At 44.2% G+C, this 16266-nt stretch overlaps 1 protein-coding gene across 2 annotated transcripts in view; it reads right to left on the bottom strand.

Moving 5' to 3' along the window:
* The window catches only part of SMPD4 (sphingomyelin phosphodiesterase 4), a 31893-nt gene extending 28991 nt beyond the window's left edge, over positions 1 to 2902 (bottom strand). The window contains exons 1-5 of one of the 2 annotated variants that reach the window (XM_090061912.1): positions 2764 to 2902; positions 2292 to 2435; positions 1502 to 1588; positions 1008 to 1150; positions 782 to 857 (exon numbers count right to left, since the gene is read on the bottom strand). In XM_090061912.1, the coding sequence (XP_089918038.1) occupies positions 782 to 857; positions 1008 to 1150; positions 1502 to 1588; positions 2292 to 2330 (345 nt within the window). In that variant the 5' untranslated portion in view covers positions 2331 to 2435; positions 2764 to 2902. Of the gene's footprint in view, positions 1 to 781; positions 858 to 1007; positions 1151 to 1501; positions 1589 to 2291; positions 2578 to 2763 lie in introns of those variants that run through there. The other variant, XM_090061913.1, reaches the window with a different exon arrangement.
* Between the last annotated feature and the right edge of the window lie 13364 nt (positions 2903 to 16266).

Here is a 16266-nt window from a genome sequence, read left to right as displayed (position 1 = left end):
AGAAATAATGAGATAATGAATAGGCTACTCAAAACAGGCTACTTGAATGAGGTTTTGAGAATCATTCATGTATTTGGTTGTAAAAGGATTCCTGGTTCTAGTTCTAGAAGTTACCTTCAGGTAGCAATGGAAAAAGTATTTTGCACAGCATTTCCAGGCCCCTTTGTTTTCAGGGACTTTTTCACTAGTGCCCCTACCTCCGGTACTGTGGATACGGATAAGGTACAGCTATTGCCTCACACCACTTGAGCCAGCTAGAAAAACTAGTCAACCATAGGAAGGGCTTGTTTTGCTACAGGCAAGTGTTACATTCCACATCTAGGAGAACATTTCGTTTTCATTACACATGGAGGGAAGTGCCTTCAGAAGTATGAAATGTGGTTACAGAAACAGTTTCTTTCTGACAAGCTTGAAAAAGTAGTTTTAAAGCTCCATATCTGTAAGTCATTGAAATAATAAATCTAGCCTCTCTTTCAGTGGCAGAACAGCAAATAGAAAGTAAGTTCCTTAGCTGAACAGCACACACATGTGCTTATAGTAATACAAGTAATACAACTTCCTACACAATCCATAAGGATGGAAGATTCTCTTCTTCTAACAGACCTCTAAATACTATAGAAAGTTCTTCTTCAGAGCATGATCTCTTGCTCTACACTGAGAGATCAATAACTACAATAACAGGCCCTTCACCAAACCCAGGGTACCTGACAGCAAGAGATATTCCAATAGCCGCAACAACAGGATCTTTTTCTCATATTTACAATATTTACTGGTTACTTACTGGGAGATAGGAAACTGGAAAATCATATCTATACTCCTCTGCCTGGAGTTTGTAAACCAGCTTCATCATTGGGCCACTGCAAACAAGCATTAGAGGAAAAAAGCCACAATAAATCTCTCTCTATGCATCTTTCATAGATGAGTGTTTGTACAAAAAGAAACAAGTCAAGGGCTGGGTTATTGATTCCCCTTACATTTTTAATCTGCTTCAAAACAAGTGAGTTTACCTTGGATCCAGGAAATCCAGGGCAATAGCATATTCTGTAGGATGTGTTCTTCCCTGCAAGGAGCGAAGATTCCAACCTACAATGATGCCATCCAGGCTACCAAAAATACTCTCCACTAGCCATGGAAAGATGGCATGCAGTTCCTTCAGGGAAACAGCCAGAAAAAGGGACAGGTCAAAACAAACAATTTCTAAGGCAATGAAGAATTCAAGTGATCATCAGTATTTTGTGTGTCACAGCTAACAGGGAAAAATGAGGACAAAAGTGTCCTCATTTTTGACACTTCAGGAAAGGATGAAAGATATGATTTAGGAATGTGATTACTTTTAATTACTGGGGGGGAAAAAATGAAGTGTTTGAGAAGCTATTAAATTCAGAACACTTCATTTGAGGACCTCAACGTTATTCGAAAAGGTGGGAACAAAAACTGGTATTTGTGAAAGCCTACTGAAGTATAGCTCAGCATGGATTCATGAAAAATAGTAACTGTGTACCTTGGCAGGGAAGTCCTCAATGACTGTTTCCAGATCATGGCACCTCTGAGCAAAGGGCTTGTTCACACAATCTGCCTTCAAACTGGCCTGTCATGAACAAAATTCTGACATCAGAACACTTCAGCAAGAAGACTGCTGAACAGACAAATATTGGCAGAATTCCCTAGATCTGGTATTACATACTGCTCCCACAGCAAAGCAACGCCCATTGACATTGCTATAGCACTAGTTTATTTACATCCTAAATTGGCTGTTTGGAATGTGAACGGGAGCTAATCTCAGCTCTAGTTTTTTTTAATCCACTTGGATTTACCTTTCATGTTAAAGAGGAGACAGATGGTTAGTGAACATTTAGGTACAGGTAAAACAGGGCAGCATTATGAATTGTCCACAGACAGATGAGGCAGGAGCAGCAGGAGCTTTGCCTGTGTCAGGTTAGGGCGTTAGGGCTTGCGGTTGCATTTGGGGTCGATTGCATAGTTTTGTTAGTATAAACAATGTATTTGTAGGGGATGGTTTAGATAGGGATGATCCTGCCTCGGGCAGGGGTTGCACTAGAGACTAAATGACCTCCAGGAGCTCCATCCAGCTTTACTTCCCTGCAGTTCTGCAAGTGGTCAGGGTATTACTTCCAGGGTGCTTTAGTGAGCCTGACTTACATGGAGCACATCAGAAAGTACCCCATGGACAACTCCCTGCCCGATCCCAAATGGCTCACTGTAAGAGCGTTAGTGGCAGACCCGCAGCATCCGAGACCTCCCTGCCAGAGCCTCCTGGGGCAGACACTCACCAGTAAGAAGCTCGGCTGCTGCAGGTGAGGAAGTGCCATGACTCTTTCAAGAATGGACAAATGCAGGTGGTGGAGTCTCAGGAAGTCACTGCCCGGAGCAGATGGGCAAGGGCTGTCCACAGCCTCAGGCTGCTAGGGCTCCCCCTGGGCAGGCACAAAGGAGGCAGCGTACAGCACAGAGCCGGGCCAGATCCCCACACCTCACTACGGCTGTTTTAAGAGAAGCGGCAGAACCCCGAGCCCCTGCCAGGCCTCCCTCAGCCGCGGCCCTGCGCCTGCTGCTGGGCCCGGAGACACCGGACGCAACGCAAAAAGCGAAGAGAAGCCGAGGCAGCTTGTCTCGTCGTTCCGAGCCAAGGGCCACGTTGGCAAGAGCAGGGAACCGACGTGGGCGGCGCTGCGGCCCGGCTACCCAGCCCCGGCTAGCGGCGCTACAGCCGGGCGAGGGCGAGGGCCCCGGGCCACTCCTCACCTGCCCAAGGCGCTGCCCCCGCCAGCGCCATTTCAAACGGCCGCCGTTACCCTTGGGTCGCGTGGTTGTGACGCCCCCACCGCTGACGCAATCACCCGCGCGCCGGCCACGTGGGCGGGGCCTGCCCCAAGGCCTCTCGGTGCTGGACGCCTCCTCCTTGCCGCTGCGGGTGAGTGTTGCCTGGCGCTGTGTCCTGTTCTCGGGGACCGGCCCCGCCTCCAGCCCCGCGCTGGGGATTTTGCGCTATAGCGAATGCGGCGCAAGGGCCCCGGGTCCCCGTTACGTCTGTTGCGCAGTTAACGGGTCAACATTTAGACAGGCCTTAGGTGCAAAGTAACTATCGCACGGTAAAAGCGACTGTCCAGCCGGATCAAGAGCCGACCAGCCACGAAGTTGGTGCTTGAAAATGTGTAACGACTCCATCGCTCAGGAGTGCTCATCCTCCAGGCCAAATCTGGCCCGCGGGGCTGCCCCCTGGGTTAGGAAATTTGACGACGCCATGTGGCTGGATTGAGCCTCACCCCCATTGCAGCAAAGGGGGATCCCGGCTGGGGCCCCCCCCCCCACCTCAGCACAGGCTGCTCCCCTATCTTTGGATCGGGACTGCTCCACACCACCTTGGTCACATGCCTGTATCGGAGCCAGGCTGCCTCCTCCCCCTCCCCTTTCCCCTCCCCCAGTATCTGAATCAGAGGCACTCCACTTCCACCCGTGTGCAGGTCATATTGGAGTAACTTTGTCCCCCGCCCTGCCCCGAGTATCTGGATCAGGGTTGACTTGCCCCTGCCCTACACACCTGGACCAGGACCAGGACCAGGACCAGGACGCTCAACCCCTATGCAGCCCCCCACCTCTGCCTTGACCCCACCCAGGGTGGAAGGATCAAAGTTGGTCTGGACAACCCCCTCACAGGGCTGTGTAGCAAAGCCCAGGATGCAATCTGTTACAGATAGGGTGGCCATCATAGAGGACCATCCAGTTGTCCCCTGTTGATACAAAACTGGATGCCTTTATGTCCTCTATTTTTCTCTTGAAGAGGCATCAGTTTCCTATCAATAGAGGACAGAGTAGCAGAAAACCCGAATGTCCTCTTTGATGGCCACCCTAGTTACAGACCACCAAATTAAACAGGATGAGCCACTGCTTAAGAACCAGCCTGTAATTCATAGAAAGCAAAACAGTGTTGCTAGTGGGGACTGGGAGACACCTGGTGGACATCTCATGCAGCTGGTAGTAAATACACCCCCATTCCCCCTCACACCTGGAATATCTAAAATTTAAAGATTTAAAAAAAAATAAAAAATCTTCAACACCAAAAGGTTTTGGTCTTAACACAAGGTAACTATTTGGGGCCTTACTATGATGGATAAAGGTACATTAATAACAAGACACTGATTGCTGTGTAAGGATCAGTGATCATGAAATGATTATATTTAATATGGGCAAACTGACTCAGTGGACAGTTTCAACAGTAATATTTGCTTTCTGCTTCAAAAGGGACAGATTCTTTGGAGGTGAGAAAATTACAAACAAAATGTTGATTAAGAGGAAAAAAGTAATATAAATGAAATTTAGTAGGTTTGAAAAATGGAGGGCAAGTTTGGCTAAAATCACATCCCAATTCATTAACAAAGGTGGCAATTACACAAAAAGTCATATATAACAAATATAAAAAGGGGCAAGAGAGGGTGATCAAGCTAAGTGGTAAGTCATGACATGTAGAAAACTGATAAAGGAAGTTATGGGGAAATATCCAGAGCTAAGGACAATAAGGTGAATTTTTAAAGTATGGTAGAAACCAGAGAAATCATAATAGTGATGTACACCCAATACTAGATAGGATGGTAATGTCTATTAATAATGATGCAGAAAAGGCACAAATGTCCAGTAAATATTTCTGTTTTTTACCCAGAAAGAAACAGGATTATGAAGGAAGATGTTAGTAGTTATCTACTAAGCATATTTATTTTGAAAGCAGCAGGTCCAGGTATTTGCAATGATTGAAGAACTCTGGCCCAGAACTTATTTTTTTAAACAAATCTTGAGATACTGGGTAATTCCAGGAAATTAGAAGAGTGCTAATATTCTGCCAATGTTCAAAAAGCACAATCCCATTCAGAGTAAGAAAAAATGATATAGGATTTAACTGGCAAGGTATTAAATGACCTTCTGGATAGGCAGAGACAAGTTTATAACAGCAGAAATTTTTCCTAAATTTCATGATGCAGAGACAGCTGCTTTCATTACTCTTAGTTAAGAACTTCATTGGTAGCTATCAATGAAGAGACATAAGGCAGGCAGAAAAAAAATCAGTGTAAAAAAAAATATTCTAATCAGCTGAAATGATAGAGTAGTAAAGATTTTGGTCCAAGTAAAATATTTTCTTTACATAATTGAAATAGGCTAAAAAAAAAGAAATAGCTAATGGGAAAGGAGCAAAATGTAATAACAGGAAAACAACAGCATTATGATCCTGGATGTACTCCAGCTTCCCAGAACTGCCCTCCTGGAATGCTGTTTCTTCAGCATTTTGTAGGCAGTCTTAGTTCACAGTAGTCTTGGAAATTTGTTTGTTTCCTTCCCCATTTTGTCTTGTGTGGACTTTGCACATCTCATTCCCAGATGCAGTCTGTTTGCAGTAGCGTACTCTCTTAGAAGTGCATAGACTTGACTGAAAAAAGCCATGCTCTTACCTGAAGTACACACTTAACCAACACTGTTTACACTCCACTGCTGCAGTATTACCAGCCTTGAAGCTAATGAGCTGTTCTCATTTTCATGGCTCTTAATAACAGTTCTGAAACTGTCTATTAGAAGCCTTGAAAATAAGGAGAGAGTACGTAGTTTCAAGACTGCTAATACTGCCGCACTGCCAGTGCTGTATAGGGAAGGAGCATTGCTTACAAGGTTGTGATATTAGCAGCCCCAGAACTGACTGGCTCCCCACCTTTGACAGCTGCCTCTCCATCACTGTTTCTTGTGCAGCAAATGAAGTCCAGTTAGTTACAAACAGAGCAACAGTTAGTGTGTGCAGGTAACAGTACAGTAGTTACAAAATAGACAGGTTGCATCTATATGAGACACTGACTGCACAGTTGCTACTTCTCAGTCATTTAATACTTGCATGCACGAGTACTAAAAGACTGTGCAGTAACATCCCAAATAGCTTCTTGGTGATGCTGACTGCGCAGTAACTTCTCATCACACTTTGTGCCACACAGTGCTACTGCATAGTCAGTATCTCATGTAGATGTGGCCAGTGAAGCTGAAATGTGATGTCCCTGTACCTAAACAGCTTATACACTTCACCTATATGCAGATAATAAGAGTTTGTTACAATGTAAGCAGTTAGGCAAAAGATTTGGATAGGCTATTGGGTCATCCAGTTAAGTGAATTATGTACGTATGTGTATAAATGGAGTACACTATATAATGAAAGTAGCTAGCTCTGTGATCCTCAGCAAGCATACCATGGCACCCTAGGTACTGTGACAGCCTTTGAAGGGTGCCACCAGGGTTTTCCCTGCCAGCTGCTTCTCCTCCTTCCTAACCCCTCTTAAAGCAGGTAAGCACTACAATCAATCAAGTTTTGAAATGGGATGCTGTTCATCTCACAAAGGGGTGCTTTGAGTATGAAAAGGTTGAGAACCACTGATGTAGCTAGTAATCAGATGACAAGTGAGGCTGTCTGAGTATAGCTTTAAAAACATATCCATATTTTTATTTAGTAGATCAAGGAAAGAATAATTTTCATTTGCATTTGGAAGCGGAGGTGGTTGAGAGGGAAAGTTTCTCTAAGGTGATCGATCCCCTCTAGGTGGCGATAGAGAGCTGTCATCTTTAGCCACGTCTAAAAAACTTACTGGTTTTACTAGTTAGTGGTAAATCTCTTTTGAGATCTCCAGAGCTGTAAAAGCTGACAGATGAATTAAGCTAGAAAGTAAAGAAATTACAAGTCTAGCTGCATTATCTATAGGCCATACAATTAGTTGGCAATGGGAAAGAGTGAGAAATAGGTGTTTGTCATCCAGATGTATGGAGAACAAAGTGGAAACAGAACAATTGTTGGGCTTTTCAGGAATTGTTTAGTAAGAACTGTATAATTACCAGTAAATAAGTTGTGAATTGTTCTGATCACCATGTATAATTAATACAGGGGTCCTGGCAAAGAGAACTGTGGCAGTGCTTGGAGTTGTGGGGCTCTGATATTGCTCTCATTATAGTTGATGGCAAAAGTCCCAGTAGTGTCAGTGGGACTAATGTCAGACCTGCCCAGGGCTTTAAAGTAGATAAGTACTGTTATCTCCAGTTTACAGAAGAGGAAATGGAGACAGAGAAGTAGAGTCTCTTGGCCCATGTTTTACAGAGCAGAGTCTCTAGGCTCCAATTCCTTTTTCTGCATCTTTAGGCTACAGTTGCATCTGAACCAGGGTAGCAATAAACAGCTCTCCATTTTCTTCTTTCCTCTCAGGAGTTTCCTGAGCCATTTGAAATAGTGACCAGGTATTTGAGATAGTGATTTAAGCCTTTTTCTGGCATCTTGAATTACAACTCAATACCATGAGTTCTGGTTTGACTGTGTGTTCATGGGATTGATTTTAATCCATCTTTGAATCATGCCAGTGGCCAGATAAAGAAATATATAGCATGAACTGATATTGACAAGAATATAAGTGTCCCATCCCTACCTTGTTTAAAAATGGAATCAACATTTTATCATGTAGGTGCATTCACATCATCCTATATCAGCCTAGAGGTCACACTTACCCACTAAACATAACAAGAGTGTATTTTAAACACTGAGTGCCCATCCCTGCTTTTCCACTGCATTCGGTGTGAAGGCTGAGAATGTAAGAAATGCTGGAACAGTACCACTCACAATTTAAAGGTGCTGTGTAGGGCTCCATTACATCCTATGCAGTTGGCAGGAAAGACAGAGAAAGCAGCAAACAGCCTAGAATAGTGGAAGAACGAGGTAGGGATTCATTGTAAGCTAGATGCTTTCACGTCAGGAGGGCCAGAAGGGATACATACTAGGGTGCTGAATGAATAAGCTGAGGTAATTTTAGAGTCATTGTCCATCTCATTTGAAAGCTTTTGGAGGTTTGATCAGGGCCTGGAAGAGGGCAAATGTAGTGCCCATCTTCAAGAAAGGGAAGAAGGAAGATCTGCAGAATTACAGACTAGTCAGTCTGAGCTCAGTACCTGGAAAAATCATGGACCAGGTCATCATGGAATCTAGTTTGAGGCACCTGGAGTATGAATGCAGCGATCAGGAACAGTCAGCGTGGATTCACCAAGAGCAAGTCATGCCAAACCAACTCAGTTTCCCTCCATGATTAGGCGACAGGCTCTGTGGATAGAGGAAGAGCATTGGATAGGTGTGACAGAGAGCCTGGGGTGCTCTGTCACTTTACGAGACAAGGAGCTTAGGGAGAGCCTTTCAAGGCAGGCAGGGCACAGCTGCAGCTGGATTGCCACAGAGCCCAGTTAACACCTGCAGGCAACCCTGGGGTGAGTCATCTGAGTGGGAACAGCAGGGTCAGAGAGATATAAAGCAGCCCCAGAGGCAGGGCAGGTAGTCTGGCCCTGAACACTGTATAGGGAAGTGCTCTGCAGAGGTGCCTATGGCTGAGAGCCAGATCATGAGCATGCTAGGCGTAGAAGCAGCAAGAGAAGAGCTGAAGGCTAGTGGTGCACCTAGACCCAGGAGTGTGCTGCTAGCCTTCAGGAATTGAGATAAGTAGCCAGGAGCGGGTAGGAGTTGAGACAAGTACCCTTGGTGGATAGGAGCACACCAAGACCCAGAGGGCATGGAATTTGTTACAGCCAAAGGGGCTTGTATTTTGGTTGCAGTTTGGTCTGGTGCTTGGGAAGGATCAGGAGGGGCTGGAAAAATAGGAGGGTCCAGTGCCTAGAGGGGGCTAAGCACAAGGAGAGAAGATCTAGTGCTGGGGTGGGAAAGAGGGTTTGGTGCCCAGGGGAGACTAGGTACTCAGAGTCTGGTGGCTTGTGGGGGGATGGATGGACTGAGGGATGGTCTGAAGGTCCCATAGTGCCTGGAGGGGTGTAACAAGTGCACCCAGAGGGGTAATATCAGAGTCCAGAGGGGGCAGCTTCATTAGTGCCTAAGTAGCATAGACTTTGGGGGCAGAGGGCCCAGAGCCTAGAGCAGGGCAAAGACGGGGCTGGGGGCCCAGATAAAGAGAAAGAAAATCCAAGGAGGCTCAGCATCCCAAGAGGAGGCAGAAAAAGGTCATGGAAGCCAAACAAGCAGCTGGGGACCCAGAAGCTTGATCTCATACAATGGACATGAGCTAGAGGGCTCAGCAAGAGAAAAAGGGCAGAGGCGGAGGCCCAACATGGGAAACTATTACAGGCTCACTCTAGGTCCCTCAGGCAGCCTTCCAATAAAATATCAATATCTAAGGTGTGGCAGGCAAGTAAAGGAGATGAGGGCTCCTGGAATTAGAGCTCTGGCAAGAATTGCATGGCCACCAGGGAGCATCCCAGCCACTTCTGCAACCCAGCCTGTCACAATAGGATACATCTTGATTTTAAGAAGGCTTTTGCCACTGTCTCTCCTGATAGTCTCATTAAAAAGCTAAAGAAATCCAGACTACTAGATGAAAGTACTGCAATGTGGGTATGTGGCTGGCTGCATCATTGTGCCTGATGAGCAGTCATTAGTGGCTCAGTGTTTAGTTGGAAAGAGATATCATGTGGATTTGTCCTGGGTCTAGTATTGTTTAATAACTTTATTAATGGATTTGGAGGTTAGGATTGAGTGCAGCTATAACAAATTTGTTGATGACACCCAAGTTCAGTGGAGTTGCAGATGCTCTGGAGGATTCAGAGTGGTCTAACTAAACTGAAGAAATGTCCCCCCCCCCCAAAAAAAACAAAACAAAACAACCCCCCCCCCCAAACTAACAAAAATGAAATTCAACAAGAACAAACGCATGCACCAGGGAATGCAGTTGCATGCATGAGAGAATGATTGGCCTGGTTGCAATACTGCAGAAAGTGATCTGAGAGTTAGTGGTATTCTCATGAAGAGAAACCCAAACAGCTTCCTGGGCTGTATTCCATTGCAAATCAATGGAAGTTATTCTTCATCTTTATTTGGCACTGGTGAGGTTATATCTGGAGTACAGTCTCCTGTTTTGGGTCTCACTTCAAGAGAAAACATGTGGAGATTTTAGAAAGTGTTCAATGGTGAAAGACAAAAGTGACTAGAGACCAGGAAAACCTGAAGGAAGTAGGTTTATATAGTCTGGAGAAGAGAAAATGGGGGTGGGGTAGAATTTGATAAGTCTTCAAATACCTGAAGGGTGGAGATGGACAGTCTTTTATAGCCATAGGGGACAGGGCAAGAAGCAATGGTCTCAAAATACAACAGAGAAAATTTAGATTGAAAATTAAGAAGAACTTTCTGACTATGAAGGGGGTTAAGTATTGGAACAGATTACTTGGAGAGGTTACAAAATCTAAATCCCTGGAAACTTTCAAGAGCAGGTTGTATGTGGTTTAATCAGGTATGATCCTGCCTTGAGCAGGACCTAGACTAGATAGCCTCATGTGGTCCCTTTCAGCCCTCTTCACAAGACAGGTACCCCAAAGAGCTGATGAGTAAAGTAATTTCCATAGGCTAATGTTTACCTTGTTTTTACTATCTGTACTTACTGGAAGAAATATCATAATTGGTGGAGAACTTTGGCTGGAGAATCATTTGGGCATCAGGAGTAGAAGTCTAGATAAAACAGCTCAGAGGATATCTTGTTTGTTCAATTGTGATGACAGCTATTCCAAGCAAGTAGCTAGTGGGAGTTATGGTCAAACAGGTCTTGGAGTGAAATGGCTCAGAAGGAGAAAGGGGGATTCCTAATATGTGAGCATTATTTTGTTTAAATTAATTTGGAATGAAAAATCTTATTGCAGAGCCCTATTAGGCTAATAACCTTCTGTGCATGGTAGAGACCAGCATAGATGTGCCAAGGACTGTCAGTCAATTTTTGGCATTGGTAGGAAAAGCAAATAATAAGAGTTGTGTGGTGCTAGGAGGAAAATTTTGTTCATGGTTATGTCCCATTGTTTCTCTTCTGAAGAAGGTGTTGGATTAGTCTGCAATGGATACTTCCATTTCCAGATGTATGCATCTACCTAACCCTGCACTATAAAAGAAAGTTAGTGCTTTAGGTTCTTTGTTGCAAAGGGTAATGCTCTGGGCATTAACCTTTGTATTAGCAGAGATTTAAAAATTTTGGGGGAGCAGGAACCTCAGGGTCATTATGTTCAAGATAATCCTGAGATAAGTAAAAACAATACTGAGCAAAGAATTGGATTATGCACAGCGAGTCTCTTCTAAAATTACCCATTGTTAATTAGATATAGGGTTCTCCAACATTTTCATAGGATGGACTAACATTTCCACATTTAAAAAAAAAAAAAAAAAGCCACCTCCCTCCTTCCAAATCATACAGCTCATTTCTCTTCCCAGCATTAATCATAAGACTTCTGTTACACTTGGGGTATTTTTTTTTTTTTTTAAACCAAAACAAAAAAGTAGTAATATTAGGAAGATCTGGGATGTATTTTTTTAAAGCGGTCTTTGGAAGGCATTTGGAAGGTTGGATCCTGTTACCTACTCCTTGCATCAGCTCTAAGGACTCCATTAAACCACTGAAGGGCAACAGAGTACTTACAATTCACAACTTGGGAGCCTCTGCATGACAGAGACTGTTGAAGTAAACATAATAACTGATGTAGAGAAGCCACTCCTGTGAGAAAACTCTATTTCCAGATTTTGTTTGTACAACTAAGCTGTAGTTGAGCACATTTCCCATGTGCATTCCATCCATTTCTGTAGTGCTGAAGCACTTGCCCAATAACTCGTACAAAACAGTTAGTTTTTCCTCAAAAAGCACAAGACTCTGATGCCCATTTCTCAGCCTCTGCCTAGAATACAGTGGTTCAGAAGCCTATAGATGTACATTTTGGGGGCTTTGTGTGCCTCCTGTCAAAGCCATGGACTTCAGATATACAGGTTCTGGGTTTCCCAAAGGTAGCTACTGTTGAAACCAGAATTAATGGCCTAGCCCCTGCCATCCAGGCTGAACAAGTGACATTTTTACCCCCTTCCCCCCAAACAAAACACATTTTTGTCTTCCTTAGCTTGATTAGGTCCATCATAGAGACAGAGCTGGCAGTAGGTCAAGAACTGGAAAGATGTTTTACTTAACATATTGTTAACAATTAGACAGTGTAATTCTACTGACTTCAGTGAAGTCATAGAATCACAAGTTTCCACTGACTTCAGTGAAAGTGCAACAGGGTTGAATTCAGTCTTTGGTATTCATAGAGAATTAGAGTTGGAAGTCATCAGGAGGTCATCTAGCCCAGTGGTTCTCAACATTTTTGTACCAGGACCCATTTGTAAACATCAACAGCCAGTCCTGACCTAGTGCCCCTTACTCCCAACCCACTACCCCCCAGTGTGTGTGGGGAAGGGGGTGGCATGGAGGGCCTGGCCCCCCCCCCCCCCTCCAGGCAGCCCATTGCAGGGTGGAACTCAGACATGGTTTCTCACATTTTTTTTCCTTTAAAATAGAATCCATTTTTAAAGTTTCTTGATCCATTTTTGCACAGTTTGTCTGCGACTCTTTTTTGGGTCATGACCCCACAGGTTGAGAAACATTGATCTAGTCCAACTTCCTGCTCAAAGCAGGACCATCCCAACTATATCATCCCAGCCAAGGCTTGGTCTACCCAGCACTTAGCCTCCAAGGATGGAGATTCCACAGCTTCTCTGGGTAAACTGTTCCAGTGTTTTACTACCATCCTAGTGAAAGATTTTTCCTAAGCTTCCCTTGCTGCAGCTGGAAGCCACTGCTCCTTGTTTGGTCATCTGCCACCACTGAGAACTGTCCAGCTCCATCCTCTTTGGAACTACCTTTCAGGTAGATAAAGGCTATCATTAAAGCCCCATCAGTCTTTTCTTCTCCAAACAAACTCAGATCCCTCAGCCTTTCCTCATAAGTTATGTTTCACAGCCCCCTAATCATTTCCATTGTCTTCTACTGGACTCTCTCCACTTTTTCACATCCTTTCTGTAGTGGGGGACTGTAACAGCTGTGGGGTACTTGGGGGTGGCCATATTACCCCCAGGTCCTTAATCATGGGAGCCGTGCCCTACAAGCACCCTCATTCTTGCCCACCACATCTTGGTTTGTGGAATATAGGGAGGCTGCCCTTGAGCTTTAGTTTTGGGCTCAGTCAGGCTTGATTTTATTAACTTGGTTGTTTCTACTCCCCCTGACATCTTGCTTCACTGTGAATGGTTCTTGAATCTCTCAGCCTTATGGGCTGTATGTGTGGCTCCAGCCACCCCTTTACCACACCCCAGACCTCATAGGTGATACAAGCATCATCCTGCCTAGTCCTTTTATTAGTTCAGCTCCTTGTCCTCACCAGGCCTGCTTGAGCCCCACCCCCCACAAGTGCAGCACCCACTTTGGTGCCAGGGTCTACACCCCTGTAGCAGGCCCCTATGAGGCCTATTCTTTCCCCAGCTAGCCTCACCCAAACCACCAGTAGTTATCAGACAGCATACACTCAACTGCCAACAACCATGAGTCCCTGGGCTGTAACTTAACACAGAACTCACAGCATGCTCTGCTCTTTTAAAAGAGTAAAACTCCCCCTCTCAGGCTCAGTATCTAGTAGGCAAGGATACCTTATGAGCTCCTGATGTCCCCTTTGTCCTAAGGGGAGTGTACCTGCTGGCTACCACATCTCTGAATCCTTCCTTCCCCTGCAGGCACTTTCCCCTTCAGCTGCTAGTAAGGAACTAACTCCCTGCTCCCAGCCCTGGGGTTTATATGGGCCAAAGGCCCTGCCTTCTCCGGCCAGCTGACCAGGCGCAGTGTGGCCAATTCATTCATTAACCAGTTGTCATGGCAACCTGCACCTGGGTTCTTATCTCTGCTCTAAGAGGAGCAGGCACCTTAGTGCTCTGTTACAGGGGCCTAAAGCTGGGCACAGTGCTCCAGATGTGGCCTCACCAGTGCTGAACAGAAGGGAAGAATCACTTCCCTCAATCTACTTGCAACACTCCTCCTATGCAGCCCAGCATGCTGTTAGCCTTCTTTTGATCAAGGGCACACTAGTGGCTCTCATTCAGTTTATTCATCAGTTAGAACTGGTGAGTGATATCTTATTTAAGCTTCATTGTAGAACATTTTTCCTAACACTGAATGAGATCCTGAGTCTTTCAGCTCCACTTGATTCCAACATGAATTGAGGTACTTACCATTTCTCAGGACTGGGTCCAGACGGTGAGACCATTCACTATAAGGTACCTTTTCTTGTAGTGAGGCAAGTCCATGCCTGGCAAACAGAGTGCACATTTTGTGCTCCAGTTCTGTATGCTGGAACAGCCGTAGTATTACATCCTACCCTTTCTGAGAGCAGGATCACTTTTTAGTGGCAAAATGGAATGTGGTTAAAGAAGCCTTTTCTTCTATTCTGAAATATTATAGTTGTGACAGCTCATTGGGTTTGTAAGAACTGTGCAAAATAGCCCTCAATAATTGGGGTGGCATCAAAGGTAGAGAACATCTGTTACAAGAACTGCTGAGATGCAGATTTTTCAGAGGGCAAAGAGAAAACAGGGAAGGAAACCCCTGGGGGAGAAAGTATACTGAGTATAGTCGCCCTGTTCCAAGAAACCTAAATAATAGGCAACAGGGAGAGAAAAACAAGGTTTTCTTCTACATTTCTGCTTATTTCTGCCGGTATTTATTTTTACATTTTTGGTTGATGACTTGTGATTTTTGTAACTTTTAGATATTTTGTAAGCTTTCAACAAAGAGAGAGAGCCTTGGGATGTTACATTAAATATTCATTGTATATCATACTGGCAGTATTGCCAGCCGCAAGTGTTCACAAATCCTTTGTCAGCAGCGTACGTAATCATGAGACTGGGTTAAAAATAATGAGATTTCAGAAGGTAATCGCTTTTGGCTCTTTTATTTTGCCTTCTAGCTTTTGAGCTTTTACCATCCTGGTTGTTACATTTTTCATCCAGAAAGTGAGAGCTTATAGTCTTAAGTGAAAGCTGGGATTTGTACATTTTCCCATGTCACTAAAACCTGAAGCTTTAAGAATAAACTCCAAATACAGGAACACTGACAGAATTGCAATAATTGACAGCAGCGTATATAGTGGTAACATGCCAGATGAAATATACTAAACCAAATCCTGGATCAACGCCGTGGGGTAGCTGGGATCTGGTTCTGAAATGGATCTTTGCTGAAGAGGCCTTTCTCTGCTTTTTGCTTCACTAACATATAGATAGTTTTTCTATTCCCCTCCCCCCCACCCCAAAGAAATAAAAGAGTGTTTGGTATATAATTAGGTGCTCTAGTTGTCTGAAGAGTTGTATATTGGCTCTTCAATTTAGCAAGCTTAGCCTCTGGAGGAGTACTGTGCTCCATTTCCTGTGCCTGTCCCTGATGATTATGAAGGAAAATGATTCCACAAATGGATACCTCTTTTTTTTCTTTTTGGAGAACTGTGCAGATTTCCAAAGCAAGATGTGCCAATATAAGCAAATGGAGGACTTGGCACTGGCTAACGACGAGAAGAAAAGAGCAGGCTGCTTTCTGTATAGTAAATTTTGCCAAAATGACATTCCTAGGTCTGACTTTGACCTCAGCTGCACTAGTCTTCAGTGAAACTCCATTAGCTCCAATGCTGTTATTCTAGATTTTAACCATGATCTTGCAAGTCAAGACCCTTGTATGTACCTTGAGCCCCCCTGATTTCCGTGGGCTTTGGGGTGGTCATGGATGCAGTGATGAGTTGGTCTCTCCATACACCTGACATTCAAACAGTAAAATTACTTGTTTGAGATGTGCTTAAGAACTACAAGTATGATACAAGTTCTTACCCTGTTTCTGAAAAGCCTCTTTTATACCCACAGGATTGTGTGTGTTTTCCTTAGTGATTCTGTATATCTGCCTTTGGGCACAGATATCCTAAGGATGTTTTAACTTTCAGGTGCTTATAAATCCCCAATATGGCAAAAATACCAAATAAACACAGCTGTTAGCTCTTTAATAATATATAAAGTACAATGATTTAAAAATAACATCTGAGGAGAGGGAAGGAGGTCAGAGTTCTTGTACAGTCTAAGAAAGATGCATCTGACTGGAGATTGGGACAGAAATGGTATTTCAGGTTGTTTTTACCCTTCTAGTTGTTACCATCATTCACTTTAAAGGGCTCTGGATATTTTAAATTATATTAAATAATAAGTCATCTCAGAAAGATCTCCTGTTTGTAGGACAGTGACATGGAGTAGGTTCTTCCCTTGTTGCTAACAGAACCCTGCCAAAACTATTTACATCTTCAAGGGACCCAGCTGCTGACTTCTCAGTCATTTACCCATGGGGGGAATTCACTTTCATATGAACCGGTGGTCAGACTTTGGTATTTGGG

This window comes from Crocodylus siamensis, chromosome 9 (assembly GCF_052110815.1).
Source record: "Crocodylus siamensis isolate JL-2025a chromosome 9, ASM5211081v1, whole genome shotgun sequence".
In the NCBI taxonomy this organism is placed as follows: Eukaryota; Metazoa; Chordata; order Crocodylia; family Crocodylidae; genus Crocodylus; species Crocodylus siamensis.
Note: the sequence above shows the minus strand (reverse complement) of the source record. Positions and strands in the feature narration are given on the sequence as shown.